Genomic DNA, 17,268 nt, shown 5'->3' with positions numbered 1-17,268 from the left:
CACGAAGGAAAACCCACGAAGTTGCCTGGCCCCTGGTAGAATGCGCCATAATATCCGTCCGTCTATTCATACGCCAATCGTATCGCATCTGCCACCCAGTGTGCTAGATGTTTCTTCGATAGGGCCTGAGTTCTAGAGTGGGACCCATAGCAGACAATCAGCTGGTTGGACTGTCTCCAGGGTACCATCCTATCCAGATAACAGTGCAGAGCCTGAACTGGGCATAGCGTGTGCTGTCTACGGTCCTACTCAGACTCATGTGGGGGAGGTCTGAAAGTTTCCAAAACCACTGGTTGGTTAATATGGAATTAGGATACCACCTTTGCCGGAAAGATTGGATTTGTTCTTAATATTACCCGCGAGTCATTTGCTGTAAAAGCCATGCATGTGTCATCAATGGACATCGCATGAAGCTCACTTACTCATCTGGCAGACATAATGGCTATTAAAAATGCCACCTTCAATGAAACAGGGCGCAGTTCTGCTGATGCCATGGGCTCGAATGGGGGACCCATAAGGGCCCACAGTACCAGTTCTAGAACCCACTTGGGGACCATACCTTTCATGGGAGGACGAAGCCTCCGAGCTCCTTTAAGAAATTGCACTGGCACACTGATATTGCTGCCAGGTATACCTTCAAAGTGGACGCTGATTTTCCTGCATCAAACAAGTGTGTAAGAAGGTTAATATCATCTCAATAGGGCAGGTCACAGGATTGTGACCTTCGGCAAGGCACCAGTCTTGGAAAACTTTCCATTTATATGACTACTGAGCTCTAGTGCCCGGAGCCCTAGCAGACTGTAGTGTTTCTACTATCGCATCTGGCAAACCTTGTCTGAGTAGACGGCTACGTTCAACGGCCAGACCCAGAGTTGGATCTGGGCTGGGTTCGGGTGCCATAATAACCCTTCCGCTTGGCTCAGGAGGTCCTTGTTCAGCGGGAGCTGCCATGGCTGACTCGACACCATGTCGGAGAGGAGAGCAAACAGGGGCGTCTTGGCCATCAATTGTGCGCCGCCCGATTGGACAGACTGGAGGATACGCTGTGCTGTCAACATGTTGAACTTCCTCTGTTTGAGGAACAAGTTGAGGACCCTGAGGTCCAGAATTGGTCTGAAACTGCTGTCCCTCTTGGGCACCAGGAAGTACCTGGAGTAAAAGCCGCTGAGGGCATCGCTTGGACTTACCAAGCGTAAAGTCTTCTTCTGTTGAAGATTGGCTATCTTTTGTTGAAGGAGTATCGCTTTCGCTGGTTCGACGGTGGTGAGGAGCACAACCTTGAAGGGTGGCGGACCTATGCAGAATTGTAGAGTGTATCCATGTCTCATTGTCGATACCACCCAGCTCTCGAAGCCTTGCCATGGGTCGTTGCCTTTGGTCAGTCCGGTTGTGAGAGGGGTTGGTGGCAGCCGGGGACCCTCAGGGGTGGTCTCCCTTGGGCTTAGGAGGTGGGTGTTTCTTATGCCCCGGCCTCGTTCTCCAGCCGGAGAACCGGTTACCCTGGCCAGCGGTGGTCCCTTGCGCCAGCTCTGCCTCTGCCTGTCTGTTTTGGGGTGGTGGGCGGTGTTCAGGCCCTGTTGCCCCCGCAGGCTGTGCATACCACCTTGGGCACTGGAGGTAGGCAGGAAGGCGTGAGAACTTGGAAGTGACCTCTGTGGCCTTGTGGGACCTTTCAAGGTTCACGTCAATGGTCACTCCAAACGTCTGCCCCAGTGTAATAGGGGCATCTAGTAGTGCTGCCTTCTTGGTCTCGATGATCTTGGCCTGTTTTAGCCAGAGATGTCTGCGCGCGGCTACCAGCGCCGCTAGAGACCTGCCTGATTAAACAAGGCAGTCTTCCCAGTGACAGCGAGTGGAAGTGACAGCGAGTGGCAAAAGTACAGGCGTGGAAAAGTACAGAGCAGTTTAGAAGCAGAAAGGAGAAATTGCATCTTGAATTGCTTTAATCAGAAAACAGAGGACATTGGGGAAACACAGCAGCAGCTCAAAATCAAACAGCCAAGTGTGTTTTTCTGATAACAAACAAGCTGAAACTCGGAGCAGCTGATTCAAATTCAGCACCGTTCTGAGACACGGGCGAGGGGAGGAGCCAACAGCACAGCAGAACAACGCAGTTAAACGAGGCAGTCTTCCCAGCGACAGCGAGTGGGAGAAGTACAGGCGTGGAAAAGTACAGAGCAGTTTAGAAGCAGTTTGAAAGCAGGCTGACAGCTGCAGAAGAAACTAAACTTAAAAAAAAAAAACCCTCAACATGGTCTTCAAGCCAGTAATCTGTGACACCTGCTTGATGTGGGAAATCCGAGAAAACCCAGTGGAGCTAAACCAAGTGTGCCTAAAGTGCCGCGCGATCCAGGACTTGCATAAACTAGTAAGTATGCTAGAAATGGAGCTGGAAGAAGTGCGACAGCAACAGGATCTTGAGGAACTGGCACACCCACAATTCATGGAAGTCTGCATCACCCCTAACAGACTGAAAGCCACCAGGGAGATAGAAGGTCAGAACAGCTGGGTTCAGGTAGGCAGAAGCAGGGAAAAAAAGAAACTTCCTCAAACACAACCACCAGAAATCAAAACAACCAACAGATTTGAGTCACTTCAGAATTTTGAGGAGCAGAACCAATAACAAGAGAATGAAAGGAACAACATCCAGGATCCCATTGACAGTGGTGACCAGACAGCAAAAAGAAGGGAGGTCATGATTGTTGGGGACTCCATATTGAGAAACACAGCAAGTTCAATTTGCAGTTTGGACCCCCTTACTACAACAGTGTGCTGCCTTCCGGGAGCCTCTGTCAAGCACATCACTGAGAACGTGGACAGGCTCCTAGAACGAACAGGAGACGACCCGGTAGTAGTCGTCCACATCGGTACAAACAACATTGGAAGAGACAGACCAAAATCCCTGCAAAACAAATTCAGAGAGCTAGGAAGGAAATTAAAAGAGAAAACCAAAACTGTGGTATTTTCTGGTATACTACCGGCACCTTGCAAAGGACCATATGGACAGCTGGAAATAATTAATCAAAACGCAAGGCTGAAGACGTGATGCACGCAGGTATGAAACAGAGACTTACAGAAGTAGATTGGAGTAAAATAGAGAAAACACCCACAGAAGAAGGATGGTTGTTCTTCAAAAATGTAGTACTAGAGGCGCAAAACAATTATATCCCTAAAGTAGACAAATGTAAATGTAAAACTAAATTGCCAAAATGGTTTAATAGATCAATTAAAAAAAATATTCAGTGAAAAAAGGCACTTTACAGAGCATTAAAAAAGGACCAAAAAGAAAGTACGCAGAAAGAGTACACAGAACTGCAAACCCAAGTCAAAAAGGAAGTTAGAAAGGCCAAGAGAGAAATAGAAATGAACATTGCTAAGGGAGCTAAAACCAATTCCAAAATGTTTTTCCAATATTACAACAGCAAGCGAACATTCAAAGAGGAGATTAAATGTTTAAGAGATACAAATGGCAAAATCGTAGAGGAAGAAAAAAAAATAGCAAATATATTAAATGATTACTTTTCACAAGTTTTTACAAAGGAAGATACTGACAACATGCCCCACATGTCATCCAGTTCCTATCCAGTTTTAAATAACTTTAGCATAACTGAGGCAGAAGTGTTAAAGGGACTAGGAGCTCTTAAAATAAACAAATCCCCTGGGCCGGATGAGATCCTCCCAGTAGTACTCAAAGAAATGAAAGAAGTAATTTACAAACCGCTAACCAAGATCATGCAGCAGTCTCTTGACAGAGGTGGTACCGACAGACTGGAAAATTGCAAACGTAATACCGATCCACAAAAAGGGAAACAAAACTGAACCAGGTAACTACAGACCAGTAAGCCTGACTTCTATTATATGCAAACTTATGGAAACTATAATAAGATCCAAAATGGAAAATTACCTATATGGTAACAGGGTCCTGGGAGACAGTCAACATGGTTTTAGGAAAGGGAGATCGTGTCTAACTAACTTGCTTGATTTTTTTGAGGATGCAACATCGATAATGGATAATTGCAAAGCATATGACATGGTTTATTTAGATTTCCAGAAAGCTTTTGACAAAGTCCCGCACAAAAGATTAATTCTCAAACTGAACGCAGTTGGGATTCAAGGAAACACATGTACATGGATTAGGGAGTGGTTAACATGTAGAAAACAGAAAGTACTGATTAGAGGAAAAACCTCAGAATGGAGTGTGGTAACCAACGGTGTACCACAGGGATCAGTATTAGGTCCTCTGCTATTCCTAATCTACATTAATGATTTAGATTCTGGTATAGTAAGCAAACTTGTTAAATTTGCAGATGACACAAAAGTAGGAGGAGTGGCAAACACTGTTGTAGCAGCAAAGGTCATTCAAAATGATCTAGACAAGATTCAGAACTGGGCAGACACATGGCAAATGACATTTAATAGAGAAAAGTGTAAGGTACTGCACGCAGGAAATAAAAATGTACATTATAAATATCATATGGGAGATACTGAAATTGGAGAAGGAATCTATAAAAAAAGACCTAGGAGTTTTTGTTGACTCAGAAATGTCTTCATCTAGACAATGTGGGGAAGCTATAAAAAAGGCTAACAAGATGCTCGGATACATTGTGAAAAGTGTTGAATTTAAATCAAGGGAAGTAATGTTAAAACTGTACAATGCGCTAGTAAGACCTCATCTTGAATTTTGTGTGCAGTTCTGGTCACCTCGCTATAAAAAAGATATTGCTGCTCTAGAAAGAGTGCAAAGAAGAGCGACCACAATTATTCCGGGCTTAAAAGGCATGTCATATGCAGACAGGCTAAAAGAATTGAATCTGTTCAGTCTTGAACAAAGAAGACTACGTGGCGACCTAATTCAAGCATTCAAAATTCTAAAACGTATTGACAATGTCGACCCAAGGGACTTTTTCAGCCTGAAAAAAGAAACAAGGACCAGGGGTCACAAATGGAGATTAGACAAAGGGGCATTCAGAACAGAAAATAGGAGTCACTTTTTTACACAGAGAATTGTGAGGGTCTGGAATCAACTCCCCAGTAATGTTGTTGAAGCTGACACCCTGGGATCCTTCAAGAAGCTGCTTGATGAGATTTTGGGATCAATAAGCTACTAACCACCAAACGAGCAAGATGGGCCGAATGGCCTCCTCTCGTTTGTAAACTTTCTTATGTTCTTATGTCCCCCATTAGGTCGGTCATCACCGTTGTTACCGCCATTAAATCTCATGTGTTTGCCTCCGTTTCCCGCTTCTGCAGCCTCTCAGCCAGCTGTGTCTGGTACAGGACCAGTATAGTCATTGCATTGGCCGCTCTAGCTGACAGTGCCATGGATGCGTATGCCTTTTTCAGCATGGCATCAGTTATTCTGCACAGATTGGAAGCGCAGGTAAGGTTTTTGGCCCCTTTGGTAAGGGTGGACCCCTGCACCAGTACTGTGACTGTGTCCTTGATGTTGGAGAACATGTCTAGACCTGCTTCTTGGGCTCCTGCGGTGTGTTGCAGGGCCTCTGCTATTCTAGAGGCTGAGGGGGCAGATGCAGGGTTGCTCCAGGATGAGTGCACCAGGTCCAGAAAGTCCTGGCACAAGGGGAGGGCATGGTGTGGATGCCCCTTCTGTTTTAAGAAGCGGCTCCCCTTTCCCTCCTGCTCAGCTGGCCAGGGAACATCTGCGCTAGCAGCTGCACACTGTATCAAGGCCCGGAACTGCTCCCTCTGTGATACATGCGGAAGGGGTGGTATAGAGCCCCCCACTGTGTCCTGCGTAACTGACGTGGCAGGTTCGGACACGTCCGACCTTGAGGCTGTGAATGACAGCTCGCCTGGGCTCAGAGTTATCTGTGGAGGGCCTTGGACCACTGACCTCCTTCTCCTTTAGCTTGGGGAGAGAGACTCTGCTGGGGATAGGGCTGCTCTCCAGCACTTAGTTCTTCTCGAGAACTTCCTACACGGAGAGCAGTTCAGCTCACCTGCCAGTGCTTTGGCCGCATGTTCTGGCCCTAAGCATCTGGTGCAGGACCGGTGCTCGTCCTGCCCTAGCTGCTTCGCCACACACTGGTGAGATCAAGCAGAGGACCCAGTCGATTGTACTGACATGTTGCCGCTGCGCTCAGTGCCAATAGTTCCTTGGTCGGTGCTGGGCTGTAGATGGCTCTTAAACGATTCACTGAGTCAGTCGGCGCAGAGGTCGGTGCAGATGTGTAGTGCGGTCAGTGCCGGGCTGTAAACGGCCCCGAAGCTATTCTCCGCCACCGAATCAGTCAGTGCCGGGATCGGCGTCGAGAAGAGCGTGATCAGTGCCGAGAGGTCGGTGCCAATGGGTAGCGCGGTCAGTGCTGGGCTGTAGACGGTTCTGAAGAGGTTCACCGGTGCCGGGATCGGTGTCGAGGAGAGCGGTGCCGAGTCGATCTGTTCCAAGGTCGATGCCGATGGTAGACACAGTTGGTGCCGGGCTGTCGGTGGCTTCGAAGATAGTTACACCGGTGCCGAGTCAGTCGGGACCGGGTAGGTGCTATTTTTCTCTGCCTCAAGTTCGGCGGGAAAACCGCAGTCGATGCTGGGGTAAGCAGCCGATTCAGTCGGCGTGGTCGCCGAGGGCAAGTGCAGCCGCGTTAGGAGAGCCCGAGGCTTGAGAGAGGCACTAGGCCTGAGCTGGGGTTTTTTGAGGGTTTTTTGGGGTCATTGTGGCCGATTTAAATCGGCGTAGAGGACGATGCCACAAGCCCGCGGGGTTTACTTAAAGCACCAGAACAGCTCTCAGCACGGTATCTGGCAACTATACAAAGCCTAGTGCAGTGAAAAAGAGAGTAATGGCCGCTTACCAATCTCCAGAGAGGGGTCGAAACCAGCTCTCGTCAGTAAACTGACGCGAGAATAAGGTAGCAGCACTCTCAAGAATGCTCGAAAGCGTGATTCTACCGTGGATTATTTAAATTTGACGGTAAAAACTGGCAAATCAGCCAAATTCGGGCAAAGAAAGCACAAAGCAATCTGTGACCTGTCTCAGTGGAGTGAGAGAGAAAATGGCGATGTGCTACTGTGAGGACGTCCTTCTTCAGCAGCTTTTTTTATATATGCTCAGTGATTGGCGGTCAGAGAGGGCTCTTCCCATTTGGTAATGGTTGTCATTCAATTGAAAGAGAATGTCCCGCTACACATAAACACACGTAAATAGGAGAATGTGCTACTGTATAAGCAATTTACAAACATTTTTATTTCATAAACACAAACAACTATGTCGTCTTCTTTTTTTTTTTTTTTTTTTAAAGGATGGATTGGTTAAATCTGATATGGAGAAGCTGACCTTCTACGCAGTTTCAGCTCCAGAGAAGCTAGACAGAATTGGAGCCTATCTGGCAGAGAGACTGAGCAGAGATGTTGTCAGGCATCGCTATGGGTAAGGAATTTTATTGAATCTAGACACTGACCTTCACAAAGTCAGAAGGCTTTCATTTTTTTCAGTGTTTTCTTTTGTAATCCAATTTAATGCTATCCAAGTGCTGTTCACAGCTTCTGTAGGCGTGTCTAAAAATGTATTTAGGTTGACCTGAGTATAATTCAGTTAGATTGTTGGGTTAGGTGGAGTGCCAGGTGATATTTTTTAAAATGGTATAATGTAAGGGAACAGTCAGGCTGGTGTATTGTTTCCATAGTAAATACTTGTAACTTTTTGTTTTGTAGTTTAGTTTTATATATTTTTTTTTTTTTTAAATTCATTTACAATATCCGAAAGAAATAAAATAAAATCCAGTGGTGTGCACAGTAATGCAGCTTCCTACTTATTCAGAGTATGACAGATTTTCTTGTTTTAGAGGACTGTATGTGGTTTGTCACTTTTATTAATTATTGGGGCTCCCCTCATGAAAAATACATCTTGCTTATCTCCCTGTGCACTGTTCTGATTGATTTTACTATCTGCAATTACTGTTTGAGTTTCTGTTGAATTGATTGCCATCGCCTTTTCCCATTATTCAGAAGTAGCGTTTGGCTTCATGTCGACCTGATAAGTAGTTGACTTTTTGGACGCTTGTCATTCCTTAAAGACATGTGACATAACAGTCCTTGATGTACAAGAAGATGCTGTTGTAGTCTGGAATGCAGATGCTTCAATGAACCTTTAGTAAAGCTGTTTAGCTGTTAAAGCTTTAGTTTACTGCCAAACTAAACAAATTATTTCAATAATAATTGGCTTATTCCAATACATATCAAGTGGTTAAGCTCTTTGGAATTGCATTACTTCCCCATGCCTACATTAACTTTATTGCAGATGATACATAAATCGCTGTATGGACCAGATTTACTGATATTGTGAATTTTCAAATGGGGTTATTTGTTTAGAGGTGGTTTAATTAAAATCCCCAAATGTTAGTAACCCTACTGGGCTTATATATAGTAAATCTATTATGATAACTCTTGAACCAAACCATATTACTGAGTAATGAAGTATGAGTCCTCAAAGTTGACTCCTGAACTGAAAGTTGACTAACACTGGTATATCTTCAATGTTCAAAACTAAAATTATTTAAATGCTTAATAGAAAAACTAAAAATTTAAAATATTACAATTCTATTAAAACGTTCAGGTACCACTGTGTGAAGAATAATAATGAGGATGGAGCCATTGCTCCATTTATTTTAGAATGATGGAGAAACAACCTCTTCCATGACCTAATCAAGCAAAAAAAGGGTATGTGCAGCAGAGCAATAAGAAGGAATCTTGTTTAGAACCATTTCCCACAATGTTCTGCATCCAGTCCATATGCTGTATACACCGGCTTTTTTGTATACACCGGCTTAATTTTGCTGTTTTCAGTCATTTAAAATATTTATAATGTTTTTATAGTCTCACTTAAGCTGCTTTAATTTATATATATATATATAGTGCCCTGAAAAATTATTTGCCCCCTGTCTGCTTTTCTTCATTTTTGCACATTTTTCATATTGAATTTCATCAGATCTTTCTGTGGGTTGTAGGTAATCAAACATGCAATCTTCAGGTGTGAAAAAGTTATTGCCCCCCTGTGGAAGGGGTGTGGGTAATTCACTGACTAGGAGACAGACAGGTGTACTTAAAAACACCACACAGGTGCCCAGTTTTATTTACAAACAGTTCTTGCTTTTTCCGGCAGAGGGCACTGTTGACCGTGGGCTGCCTATCAACGATGATAGACAGCACCACGGAAATACCATAGCTGGTACGTGAACAGCAAGTGCACTCGCAGGTGCTCCAAGAAATAATAATGAAAACAGAAGGCGAAAAGAACAATGGAAAATATAACAGTAATAAAACTACAAATAAAAGGTGCTGCACTCAGCAGCGTTATCCCAGTCGTCGCTACCCGCACGACCCGGATCACCGTCCTACTCTGTAGGCTAACTAGCCTGTTCTTTCACAATACGCCGGGGTCTGCCCAAGGGGTCCTCGCTCTCTCTGTCTCGCTATGAAACTCTTTGTTTCGCCTGATTCCCTGTCCTGGATCAGAGCTTCCGCACTCTTGTTGCGTCTAAGTGGGCAGACCTGAGGAAACAGCAGAGCATTTTTTTATAGGGCTAGCAATCTGCCAAGACTCGCCTCTCAGCCATTCAGAGAGGGGGAAAGTCCACACACCCACTTTTCCACCTCCCCGTGTCACTGCCATGACTCACAGTCGGTTGTTGGACGACTGTCGCCCTCTTCCTGCAGCCCGTGAACATGCCAGCAGAGTCAGCACAGATCTCTCCCTGTTACACCCCCCTAGTTAACTCAACCCAATTAAAGGGATAATTAGGGTCAGCTGTTTGAATACTTTGACTTTATACTTTTACTTTTAAATACTTTTAACAATCAACCCTGATTTGGGCCAGCCCTGCCCAATTTAGATCTGACTAACTTTGGCCCTTACCATCAGAGTGAAGTTGTCAGCACACAGGTTCTAGAGGCAAATCATGCCACGGTCAAAAGAAATTCCTGAAGACATCCGGAAAAAAAGTTGTTGATGCCTATCAGTCTGGAAAGGGTTACAAAGCCATTTCTAAGGCTCTGGGGCTCCACCAAACCACAGTCAGAGCCATGTTATCCAAATGGAGAAAGTTTAGGACAGTAGTGAATATTCCCAGGAGTGGCCGTCCAGCCAAAATCTCTCCAAGAGCAAGGCGTAAAATCGTCCAGGAAGTCACAAAGAACGCTAGAACAACATCCAGGGATCTGCAGGCCTCTCTAGCCTCGGCTAAGGTCAGTGTTCATGACTCCACCATCAGAAAGACACTGGGCAAAAATGGGATTCATGGCAGAGTAGCAAGGCGGAAACCACTGCTCACTAAGAAGAACATGAATGCTCATCTCAAGTTTGTCAGAAAGCACCTGGATGATCCTCAAGAGTTCTGGAAAAATGTTCTATGGACAGAAGAGTCAAAAGTGGAACTTTTTGGCCAGCAATTGGCCCTATTATGTCTGGCAAAAACCAAACACTGCATTCCACAGTAAGAACCTTATACCAACGGTCAAGCATGGTGGTGGTAGTGTCATGATTTGGGGCTGCTTTGCTGCATCAGGACCTGAATGACTTGCCATCATTGAAGGAACCATGAATTCTGCTCTGTATGTCTAGTCAAAGTTCAGACCTAAACCCCACTGAGGTGTTGTGGCAGGACCTGAAACGAGCAGTTTATGTTCTTAAACCCACAAATGTCACAGAGTTGAAGCAGTTCTGCATGAAGGAGTCGGTCAAAATTCTTCCACGGCGCTGTGAGAGACTGATCAATAATCCCAGGAAGTGTTTGGTTGCAGTTATTGCTGCTAAAGGTGGCGTAACCAGTTATTGAGTCTAAGGGGACGATTACTTTTTCACATGGGGGCATTGGATGTTGCATAACTTTCTTTAATAAATAAATGAAATAAGTATCAAAATTCTGTGTTATTTGTTCACTCAGGATCCCTTTTATCTAAAATTAGATTTTGGTTGAAGTTCTGTTAACATTCAGTGTCAAAAGTAGGCAAAAATGCAGAAAATCAGACAGGGGGCAAATACTTTTTTTCGTGTGTGTGTGTGTAATACACACACACACACACACACACGGCTTGCAAAAGTATTCAGACCCCTGACCAATTCTCTCATATTACTGAATTACAAATGGTACATGAAATTTCGTTCTGTTTGATATTTTATTTTTAAACACTGAAACTCAGAATCAATTATTGTAAGGTGACATTGGTTTTATGTTGGGAAATATTTTTAAGAAAAATAAAAAACTGAAATATCTTGCTTGCATAAGTATTCAACCCCTGTGCTGTGGAAGCTCCCAGTTTGCACCGATGAAAGAAATTACCCCAACGAGGACACAATTACCTTACCATTGGCCTCCACCTGTGAACCATTACAGTTGCTCTCACATGTTCTGGATAAAAAACTAACTGTTGAAGAATCATTGGTAAGGCTGTGAACCTGAAGGAAAATGAAGACCAAAGAGCATTCTACAGAAGTTAGAGATAAATTAATAGAAATGTGTAGATTAGGGAAAGGGTACAAAATAATATCCAAGTTATAATAATCAGGAAGTGGAAGCTGCATCACACCACCCACACACCCAGGCCAAGAAAAGGCCATCCCTCTAAACTCAGCGCTCAAACAAGAAGGGGACTTGTGAGAGAAGCCACAGAGAGGCCAACAATCACATTGAAGGAGCTACAGAGTTCAGTGGCTGGGAGTGGAGTAATGGTGCACCAATCAACCATACCAAGAGCTCTGCATAACACTGGTCTGTATGGGAGGGTGGCAAGAAAGAAGCCGTTACTCAAAAAGTACCATCTGAAAGCGCGTCTGGAGTTTGCCAGAAAGCAAAGTGTGGTGGTGGCAGCATCATGCTGTGGGGATGCTTCTCATCAGCAGGGACTGGGCATCTTGTTGCAATTGAAGGAAGAATGGATGGAGCAAAATACAGGAAAATACTGCAAGAGAATCTGCTTCAGTCCACTAAAAAACTGAAGCTTGGGAGGAAATTCACCTTTCAGCAGGACAATGATCCCAAGCACAAGGCCAAAGCAACATTGGAGTGGCTCAAGAACAAAAAGGTGAATGTCCTACAGTGGCCCAGTCAAAGTCCTGATCTCAATCCCATTGAGAATCTGCGGCACTATTTGAAAATTGCGGTCCGGAAGCATCGTCCAACCAACCTGAACAACCTGGAGCAAATCTGCCAAGAAGAATGGGCCAAAATCACTCAGACACTGTGTGCAAAGCTGGTACATACTTACCCCAGAAGACTTAAAGCTGTTATTGCAGCAAAAGGTGGCTCTACCAAATATTAATGTGTGGGGGTTGAATACTTGTGCAAGCAAGATATTTCAATTTTTTATTTTTCTTAAAAATATTTCCCAACATAAAACCAGTGTCACCTTACAATCATTGATTTTGAGTTTAAGTGTTTTAAAAAAAAAATATATATCGAACAGAACGAAATTTCAATATACCATTTGTAATTCAGTAATATGAGAGAATTGGTCAGGGGTCTGAATACTTTTGCAAGGCACTATGTATGTATACACAGTGGCTTGTGAAAGTATTGACCCACCCCATTAAAATGGATTTTTGGGGGGTTTCTATCATTTGATTTACACAACATGCCTACCACTTTGAAGATGCAAAATATTTTTTATTGTGAAACAAACAAGAAATAAGACAAAAAAAACAGACAACTTGAGCGTGCATAAGTATTCACCCCCCCCCCCCCCCCCCCCCCCCCCCCACCCCCCCCCCGCCCAGAGACCCCTTTTGCAGCAATTATGGAGCACCGTTTTGGAGTTCAAACCTCCTTCAAGTTGGATGGGTTCCGCTGGTGTACAGCAATCTTTAAGTCATACCACGATTCTCAATTGGCTTGAGGTCTGGCCTTTGACTAGGCCAATCCAAGACATTTAAATGTTTCCCCTTAAACCACTCGAGTGTTGCTTTAGCAGTATGCTTAGGGTCATTGTCCTGCTGGAAGGTGAACCTCCGTCCCAGTCTCAAATCTCTGGAAGACTGAAACAGGTTTCTCTCAAGAATTTCCCTGTATTTAGCACCATCCATCATTCCTTCAATTCTGACCAGTTTCCCAGTCCCTGCCGATGAAAAACATCCCCACAGCATGATGCTGCCACCACCATGCTTCACTGTGGGGATGGTGTTCTCGGGGTGACGAGAGGTGTTGGGTTTGCGCCAGACATAGCGTTTTCCTTGATCGCCAAAAAGCTAAATTTTAGTCTCATCTGACCAGAGTACCTACTTCCATATGTTTGGGGAGTCTCCCACATGCCTTTTTGCGAACACCAAACGTGTTTGCTTTTTTTTTTCTTTAAGCAATGGCCTTTTTCTGGCCACTCTTCTGTAAAGCCCAGCTCTGTGGAGTGTACGGCTTAAAGTGATCCTATGGACAGATACTCCAATCTCCGCTGTGGAGCTTTGCAGCTCCTTCAGGGTTATCTTTGGTCTCTTTGTTACCTCTCTGATTAATGCCTTCCTTGCCTGGTCCGTAAGTTTTGGTGGGCGGTCCTCTCTTGCCAGGTTTGTTGTGGTGCCATATTCTTTCCATTTTTTAATAATGGCTTTAATGGTGCTCCGTGGGATGTTCAAAGTTTCGGATATTTTTTTATAACCCAACCCTGATCTGTACTTCTCCACAACTTTGTCCCTGACCTGTTTGGAGAGCTCCTTGGTCTTCATGGTGCCGCTTGCTTGGTGGTGCCCCTTGCTTAGTGGTGTTGCAGACTCTGGGGCCTTTCAGAACAGGTATATATATACTGTGATCATGTTACAGATCATGTGACACTTAGATTGCACACAGGTGGACTTTATTTAACTGATTATGTGACTTCTGAAGGTAATTGGTTGCACCAGATCTTATTTAGAGGCTTAATAGCAAAGGGGGTGAATACATATGCACGCACCACTTTTCTGTTATTTATTTTTTAGAATTTTTTTAAACATTTTTTTCATTTCAACTCACCAATTTGGACTATTTTGTGTATGTCCATTACATTAAATCCAAATAAAAATCCATTTTAATTCCAGGTTGTAGGTAACAAAATAGGAAAAATGCCAATACCTTGGCAAGCCACTGTATGTGTGTGTGTGTGTGTGTATATATATATATATATATATATTTTTTTTTAACAAAAATATAAATGTAACATGCAACAATTTCATTTTACTGAGTTACAGTTCATATAAGGAAATCAGTCAATTGAAATAAATTCATTAGGCCCTAATCTATGGATTTCACATGACTGGGAATACACATGCATCTGTTGGTCACAGATACCTTTAAAAAAAAAAAAAAAAAAAAAAATGTAGGGACGTGGATCAAAAAACCAGTCAGTATCTGGTGTGACCACCATTTGCCTCATGCAGCACGACACTCCTGTCCCACTCCTCTTCAATGGCTGTGTGAAATTGCTGGATATTGGCAGGAACTGGAACACTCTGTCGTACACGTCGATCCAGAGCATCCCAAACATGCTCAGTGTCTGGTGAGTATGCAGGCCATGGAAGAACTGGGACATTTTCAGCTTCCAGGAATTGTGTACAGATCCTTGTGACATGGGGCCGTGTTGAAACATGAGGTATTGACGGCGGATGAATGGCACAACAATGGGCCTCAGGATCTCGTCACAGTATCTCTGTGCATTCAAATTGCCATCGATAAAATGCAGTTGTGTTCGTTGTCCGTAGCTTATGCCTGCCCATACCATAACCCCACCACCACCATGTAGCGCACTGTTCATAACATTGACATCAGCAAACCACTCGCCCACACGATGCCATACACGCTGTCTACCATCTGCCCGGTACAGTTGAAACCGGGATTCATCCATGAAGAGCACACTTCTCCAGCGTGCTAGTGGCCATCGAAGGTGAGCATTTTCCCAGTGAAGTCGGTTACGACGCTGAACTGCAGTCAGGTCAAGACCCTGGTGAGCACGCAGAAGAGCTTTCCTGAGACGGTTTCTGACAGTTTGTGCAGAAATTCTTCGATTATGCAAACCCACAGTTTCATCAGCTGTCCGGGTGGCTGGTCTCAGACGATCCCGCAGGTGAAGAAGCCGGATGTAGAGGTCCTGGGCTGGCATGGTTACACGTGGTCTGCCGTTGTGATCTTTTATTTCAGCTCATGAAACATGGGACCAACACTTTAAATGTTGCGTTTATATTTTTGTTCAGTGTGTGTATATATATATATATATATATATATATATATATATATATATATATATATATATATATATATATATATATATATATAGTGCCTGTAGAAAGTCTATACCGCCTTGAACTTTTTTCATTTTGTTGTGTCAGTGCCTCAGAGTTTCTTGCATTTAATGAGGATTTGTTACACTTATCTACACACCATACTCCACACTGTTAAGGGGAAAAAAGTTTTTATTGAGAAAATATATATATATATTAAAAATACAAAACTGAAAGATCATAATTGGATAAGTCTCCACCCCCGAGTTAACACTTGGTGGAAGCACCTTTGGCAGCAATTATAACTGTGAGTCTGTTGGGGTAGGTCTCTACCAACTCTGCACACCTAGATTTGGCAGTATTTGACCAGTCTTCTTTACAAATAGGTTCAAGCTTTGTCAAGTTCCTTGGTGAGCTTTGATGGACAGCAATCTTCAAGTCATGTCACAAATTTTCAATTGGATTTAGGTCAGGGCTCTGACTAGGCCACTCAAGGACATTTACCTTTTTGTTTCTTAGCCACTCCAGTCTAGCTTTGGCTGTGTGCTTTGGGTTGTTGTCATGCTGAAAGGTGAACCTCTGTCCCAGTGTCAGCTTTCTTGCAGAGGGCAGCAGGTTTTCCTCAAGGACTTCTCTGTACTTTGCTCCATTCATTTGCCATTCTATCCTGACAAGTGCCCCAGACCCTGGCAATGAGAAATATTCCCATTACATGATGCGGCCACCACCATGCTTCACAGTAGGGATGGTGTTCTTTGAGTGATGCGCTGTGTTGGGTTTGCACCAAACATATCGCTTTGCATTTAGGCCAAAAAGTTCCGTTTTAGTTTCATCAGATCACAAAACTTTTTGCCACACGGCTACAGTACTTTTTTGCATACTTCAAACGGGATTCATGGTGGGATTTCTTGAGTAATGGCTTCCTTCTTGCCACCCTACCATACAGGCCAGATTTGTGGAGTGCTTGGGATATTGTTGTCACATGCACACTTTGACCAGTCTTGGCCATAAAAGCCTGCAGCTCTTGCAAAGTTGCCATTGGCCTCATGGTAGCCTCTCTGATCAATCTCCTTCTTGTTCGGTCATTGGAGGGATGGCCTGCTCTAGGCAGGGTCTTGGTGGTGCCATACACCTTCCACTTCTTAAGAATCGTCTTGACCGTGCGCCAGGGATATTCAAGGCATTTGACAATTTTTTTTAAACCCATCCCCTAATCTGTGCCTTTCAAACAACTTTGTCCCAGAGTTCTTTTGATAGCAACTTGGTGCTCATGATTGAGTCTCTTGCTTTGAAATGCACTACACAGCAGAGGAAACCTACAGGAACTGCTGAATTTATCCAGAAATCATGTGAATCACTACAGTTTAACACAGGCCACTTGACGGTGTGTGATTTTGAAGGCGATTGGTTACACCTGAACTAATTTAGGATTGCTAATTCAAGGAGGGTGGACCCTTATCCAACCAAGCTATTTCAGTTTTTATTTTTAATTTATTTTAACCTGGAAGTTGTGGGGTAGGACGTGTAGATAAATTAAAAAAAAAAAAAAAAAAAAAAAGCATTTTAATTCCACGGTATAAGGAACAAAAGGTGAACATTTTGAAAGGAGGTGTAGACTTTCTATAGGCACTGTGTGTGTGTGTGTGTGTGTCATATATATATATATATATATATATATATATATATATATATATATATATATATATATATATATATATATATATACACACACACACACACACACATACTGCAGACAGTGTATAAAATTGAAGGCATATGATAGAAAAGATTTTTTAAAAAATGTACACAAAAGATTAAGATAAAAACAGCTTCCGAAGAAAGGCTTTTGCCCGAAACTCTTTTTCTAAAAGATTAAAAAAATTTTTTAAAAAAAGAGAGTCTCTCAGTATGTATATCATATATATAATATTATATATATATATATATATATATATATATTATATATATATTATATATATAATATTATATATATATGTAACACGGCAGGGACCCCTTTTTTCCTCCCCGTTAAAAAAAAGGTACTGTGTGAAGGCCTTTTTGTGTGTTTTTGTTTTGTT

General features: G+C 43.3%; 1 protein-coding gene across 4 annotated transcripts in view; it reads left to right on the top strand.

The window, feature by feature from the left end:
* efr3a (EFR3 homolog A (S. cerevisiae)) overlaps nucleotides 1-17,268 on the top strand; it is a 273,730-nt gene that overhangs the window by 74,432 nt on the left and 182,030 nt on the right. For all 4 annotated transcript variants that reach the window (XM_041245312.1, XM_041245313.1, XM_041245314.1 and 1 more), the window contains one exon: nucleotides 7,260-7,387. In XM_041245312.1, the coding sequence (XP_041101246.1) occupies nucleotides 7,260-7,387 (128 nt within the window). The remainder of the gene's footprint in view (nucleotides 1-7,259; nucleotides 7,388-17,268) is intronic.

Source organism: Polyodon spathula, chromosome 3 (assembly GCF_017654505.1).
Source record: "Polyodon spathula isolate WHYD16114869_AA chromosome 3, ASM1765450v1, whole genome shotgun sequence".
In the NCBI taxonomy this organism is placed as follows: domain Eukaryota; kingdom Metazoa; phylum Chordata; class Actinopteri; order Acipenseriformes; family Polyodontidae; genus Polyodon; species Polyodon spathula.
The sequence above is the reverse complement of the archived record's forward strand: the minus strand, read 5'-3'. Positions and strand labels throughout refer to the sequence as shown.